Here is a 5,793-nt window from a genome sequence, read left to right as displayed (position 1 = left end):
CGATGGTAACCTTGGATCTATCACTTGTCATAACTGGCTGCTGCTTGTCATCTACACAACACCAGGATTTTAGACAAATGGGACTGATGTCATCTTGAACGCTTCGTTTATTTTGACCGTGATTTATTTGGAGTGGAGGCATTGTTTTTAGGGAAAAAACACGTCATGTAGGTTGTCTAAAAATAAAGTGCATTTAAACTCAAAAATAAAAAAATAAAAAAATAAAATAAAATTAAAGCTCAAATTAAAATATTAAATTATCTTGAAAAGCTAGTTCTCCATTTTCTTTGAGTTATTGAATGACTTGAGATTTGAGGTTATTTAGCTGACAGTTAATAAAGGAATGGAGGGGGTTCTAGTGGTGACTTATTAAGAGGTGCCAGTAAGTGACCCATAGAGAGAGGTTCTTCGGAGCTGCTGCTGCAGCCCAGGTTGGCATTGAACCTGCCGCCTCTGCCTCCCAAGCACTGAGAGTCAGCCATGAGCGGTTGAGCAGCCTGGCTCTAGGCTCGACTGCCTGGTGGTGCAGCCTTCGTAAACTGTGCTTAGCTGTGAAAATGAACCTTGATGTGGACGACTGTAGGCTTTTTGACCCAGCACTCATGATGGTGCATTTTGGCCTAATGATGGTTATAGGATTGGTAAACTAAACAAAAAATAAAAAGTGTAATATTTAAAGCTTCCTTTGGAAGCTTGCATTTTTATGTTAAAATAGTCTTCTTAACAATTGGTTTGATTGGGGCTGGAGAGATGGCTCAGTAGAATAAGCGCTTCCCTCGCAAGGGCCTGAGTTCAATCCCCGGTTCTGCAAAAAAAAGAAAAAGAAATAGCTTTAGTGGGTTGTCCCAGATACAACAGTTAAAATTGTTTGCTTTATAGTTATAGTATCCTCATTTTGGAGGACTATTTGACATAGTGTCAACAGTTAAAAATGCAGAATTGTAGATACACTAGTAAGTCACGGTGTCTTTCAGGAAATATGCCTGCATATGTATGCAGAGCAGCAAATACTAGGATACTCTTTGCCATATTGTACACACGCCACTTCTTACGGTAATAATCTGTCAAGGACTACTCTAATGTATCACTGTAAATTGTGTAGTGCACTAGATACATCTGTAGGCTTTATTGATTGTGATTTACCTAAATTGAAATGAAATAAAAGGGGCAAATGGAATTTGGGCTTAATTTTTCTTACCTTTTTTTTTTTTTTCCTGTGGAACCAGGGATTGAAAGAGGAAAGTTAGGTTGTTTTTTGTTGTTGTTTCCCAGAATTGGGGATTGAATTTAGGCCCTTGTGCTTGCTAGGCAAGCACTTACTCAGCTGAGCTATCTCCCCATCCCCTTTAATTTTTCTTTGATAATTTAAATATAAAATTTGAGGGCTGGCCAAATAGTTCAGTGGATGGCGCAGGGGCTGGGGGTTTATTCCCCGGGCCTGCTGTGATGGTGCTCGCCTGTAATCCCAGCTCCTGGGAGGCTGTAAACAAGTAGATCCCTACAAGTCTGATCTAGTGAGACCTGAACACCCTGTAGACTATTTCTTAAAATATAAAAAAAAAATAGATTAATTAATTAAAACACAAAATTTGAGTGTATTGTAACTAGGGAACTTTGGTGGGGTTTTTTTTGTTTTTTGTTTTTTTTTTTTCCCCCTTTTTACTATTTTCTTTTTTGGTACTAGAGATATAACTCTGGACCTCGCGCTTGCTAGGTAGGCGCTACGCCGCTGAGTAAGGAACTTTCAGTAATCCTGAATGGCAGCTTTTTAGTCTTACAAAAAATGCAGAAAAAAAGCAAAGAGATAATACTAGATATGAATAAAATGAGCACTTTAAATGCCAAAAAAAAAAAAAAAGAAGAATAGCCTTGCAGCAGGTAAGCAAGTGTCCTTAGATATACTTTGAAATATAACTTCTGATAGGATTTGATGTGCAAATTACATCATTCCAAAATTAGTGTGGTATGTGACCATTTGTTTCCTTTGGTCTTTTCCTTTTAAAACTAAAGTTTTCTTTGAGGTTGGGCCTATAAATTGTAGTCACAACTATTTTTATTATTGTCTGGTGGCTGAAAACACAGATGTGGTCTTTCTCCCAGGCTCACTTAGTCATGGGATGTGCCTAATGAATGTCTGTCTTCTAGTGATGGTAATTCAGGGAGTTAGAATATCCACCCAGGGAAATTCTTTAAAATAGAGAACCTAATTACAGTGGGGTCTGTGTGTCTGTTTGTATTTGGCACAGGGTCTCACTACACAGCTCTAATTCGTAGTGCCCCTCCTAAATGTTCAGCCTCCGCATGCTGGGATTACAGTCACCACCATGCCCAGTCTCATGGATCAAACCCTGGTCCCTGTGCTTGCCTAAGCAGGGGTTCACATTTCTCACTTTTTTTTTTTTTTTAAACAGTGAGATTTCTTCTAAACTTGGTATAATGTTAGAACAAGTGAATAATACTGAGGATGTTAACAGTGGTTGAGTGTCTGGAAGTGGGCTGGAAAATAGAATCCCTTCTTCTGCTCCTAAGGTTGAGCCAGCCCCCTCATACTGACCTATGGCCTTGGCCATAGCTTAATTAATTTATAATGAATTAATTTTTTGGAGCCAGGATCTCATTAAGTTGCCTGGCTGGGTTTGTACTTGTATTCCTCCTCCCTGTAGGTATGTGCCACCTTGTCTGGCTGAAAAGTCTTTCTTAAACTTACTTGGACAGAGGCAAAACCACTGGGGAATATATGGCTTTTAAAAATTGATGTTTGAATTCCACTCTCAAAACTAATTTAATTGAGGGGGAGCATAGATATTGGGCTTTTTGGTGTGTAGCTAATACTGTATGCCACTGCCTTAAACTTGTCTTTGGTTATCCCTCAAGATGTAACGCATAATCTGCTCATTAGCAGCAATTCTCTGGTAATTTGAACAGATTTAAAATGGTCTTCTCTAGTTAATCCTCTTCTGTTCTTTCATGACACGGTGCTCCCCCACTTACTTCTTTGTAGCCATTTCTCCACTGTAGGGGAAATAACCTCCCTTGTATACCTACTGAATTCCTAGTGCCTAGCACAGGGCTAGATACATAGTAGTCATTTTGAACGATTGATTAAATGATGGTCTCCTCATGAACTTCAAATTTTCTAGCATATATTGGTGAATAAATGTTGAATGAATGGACACTGGGTATTCCACTGAGTGATACATTACTTTGCCCTTAAAAGTGTTTGGATTTGTGATTATATGAGAAAGTATATACTGTGCCAAGTAAAACTAAAACCGCTTATACAATGCATCTATATTGACTAAACCATTTCTAAACTAAGAAGTCTATCTCTTGGCATAAAGACATGTTAAAATAACAGACAAACTATCTATTAAAAGTTGAAAAGTGAAGCGATACCAAAATAAACTGCAGTTGTGGAATGGCAACGTTATAGTTAGAACTCTAAAACTGGGGAAGTTGGCTCCTGTGTGTCTTATTCCATCTTCATTGATCTTTTGAGGATGGTAATGATCTCTGGTATTTTCATTAGATGACAATTTAATAGGCTTAACAAGTCAGTATTAATGATAGCAATAGGACTACACTCCTTCATACCCTTTTTTAAAAATGGAGTGGTAACAGGCAGTGGATAAAATCTAGCCACATCTTGTCTTTTAATGTGATCATAAATCCTTTTAGTTTCATCATATACCAGCTCTTTTTTACCTTAAGGTTCACTAAGTGTAAGCCTATTTTTATGAATATGTTTAATGCCAAGTGTACTGTTTTGTTTTTTTCTCTGTCTATAGGCTAAAGAAATCCTGACAAAAGAATCCAACGTGCAAGAGGTTCGATGTCCAGTTACTGTCTGTGGAGACGTACATGGGCAATTTCATGATCTCATGGAACTGTTTAGAATTGGTGGCAAATCACCAGATACAAATTACTTGTTTATGGGAGATTATGTTGACCGAGGATATTATTCAGTTGAAACAGTTACACTGCTTGTAGCTCTTAAGGTAATTTAAATTTAATTTTTGGGCTTTTGAACTGGGTAAGATCTCTTAAATGTTTGTTTTTCTTCATAGTGATTTGCAGTTTATCTCTGTCTATATGTTAAATTTCAGAAAAAAATTATTTAGGAATAAAGTAATTCAAACTTTATGTATACCAGTTGTAGTTTTGTGAAATGTACAGATGAAGATCTGAGAGTGAAACAAAATACTGTATAGCCTTTAGGGTAGAATGTTTCTGCTTATAAAAAACTTGTTTGACTTTTTCTTTAGGGGAGTCTTTCCTTTTTCTTTTTTTCTTTGATCATCCTTTTCCTAGACAGCAGACTCGTTATAGAATATTCACAGTGATAAAGTGGGTGCCATGTACTTAATCCAGTATTATAGAAGTAGGGAGTCATGGTTTCAGCAAGAGCTGAATTTGTAAGTGATTGATGTATTTGGTTGGTTTTGGTTTTTTGAGACAGGGTCTTACTCTGTAGTTCAGACTGATCCTGAACTGGGTAGCTCAGGCTGACTTTGAATGCAGCAGTCCCACCATGCCTGGCCACTGATTGATATATTGCATAAAAAGTTACAGAACTTTTTTGGAAGTCATATTTTGCATTCATAAAATGAGAGTTGGATTACATGAAGGAAGTTATGTCTTTTTTTTTTTTTTTTAGGAAGTTATGTGTTGTAGCTTTAGATACTATAAAGAAATCTAGCAAGTTACCTGTGCTTAAAAGTATAGGAACAATACACAGAGGAGGAACAGATGTATCTTGAAAATTCATTTAGGGGGCAGTGAGATAGCTCAGCAGACTAAAGCACCTGCTTAGGCAAGCACAGGGACTGCAGTTCAATCTCTGGCACCACATGCTACACCAAAACCAACCCCAGGGTGGGCTGAGCCACCAAAAGAAAATTCAAAAGACTCCAACCTCCCTGGCACCTTCATCTTGGATTTCTAGCTCCAGAAAAGTGGGAGTTTCTATTTTTCCATGGTTCTTTGTTATGGCAGCCCTAGCAACAGATTAATACTGGAGGAAAGGATGGATGTTTCTGTAAATGGTGATAGAACAAATCAATGATAGGGTTGGGGATGTATCTTGGTGGTAGTGTGCTTGCCTACTATACTCACAGACACCACCATCCACCTCCCCACCCCTTCACCCCCCAAAAAAAGAAAGCAGACCTAAATGGAAGGTCTAATCTGTAGACTTTCAGAATATAATGATAGGAAAAAAGTCTTCCTGATCTTTGTTAGGCAAAAACATCTTAGATTTGTTTACAAACGCATGATCTGTTAAAAGAGAAATTTAATTTTCTAAAAACTAAGATTTTGAGGTTCTTTAAAAGACACCACAAAATGTATATTTAGTGTTAAAATATTTACTATGCATTTTAATCTTTATTTTTGCTAGTGGGGATTGAATTCAGAGTCTCCTACATGGTAGTAAGTACGTGCTCTGCCACTGAGTCACACTCACATCTTCGTTTTTTGACACAGGATCTTGCTGCATACATAGTTCAGGCTGACCTCAAATTTGCAGCAGTCTTTGTGTCTCAGCCTCCTTTTTAGTGGGATTACAGGCATGTACCACTATGCCCAGCTCTTTAAATATATTTTTACCCAATCTAAATTTAATACCAAGACAGGTAACTTTCAAATGGAAAAAATATGGCTAGGGAGATGGCTCAGTAGAATAAGCGCGCAAGGACCTGAGTTCAATCCTCAGTTCTCCCCCCCCCCAAAAAAAAAAAAGTGGAAAAAAAAAAAAATAAAGCTGTTTTACCAAAGAGATGCATGGTTACTAAA

The 5,793-nt window shown here is 37.6% G+C and overlaps 1 protein-coding gene across 2 annotated transcripts in view; it reads left to right on the top strand.

Annotated features, from left to right (window-relative positions):
• Ppp2ca (protein phosphatase 2 catalytic subunit alpha) overlaps nucleotides 1–5,793 on the top strand; it is a 33,448-nt gene that overhangs the window by 20,779 nt on the left and 6,876 nt on the right. For both annotated transcript variants that reach the window (XM_004629359.3, XM_023713100.1), the window contains exon 2: nucleotides 3,789–3,998. In XM_004629359.3, the coding sequence (XP_004629416.1) occupies nucleotides 3,789–3,998 (210 nt within the window). The remainder of the gene's footprint in view (nucleotides 1–3,788; nucleotides 3,999–5,793) is intronic.

The sequence above is a fragment of the Octodon degus genome, unplaced genomic scaffold (genome assembly GCF_000260255.1).
Source record: "Octodon degus isolate 3935 unplaced genomic scaffold, OctDeg1.0 scaffold00029, whole genome shotgun sequence".
Classification (NCBI taxonomy): Eukaryota; Metazoa; Chordata; class Mammalia; order Rodentia; family Octodontidae; genus Octodon; species Octodon degus.
Note: the sequence above shows the minus strand (reverse complement) of the source record. Positions and strands in the feature narration are given on the sequence as shown.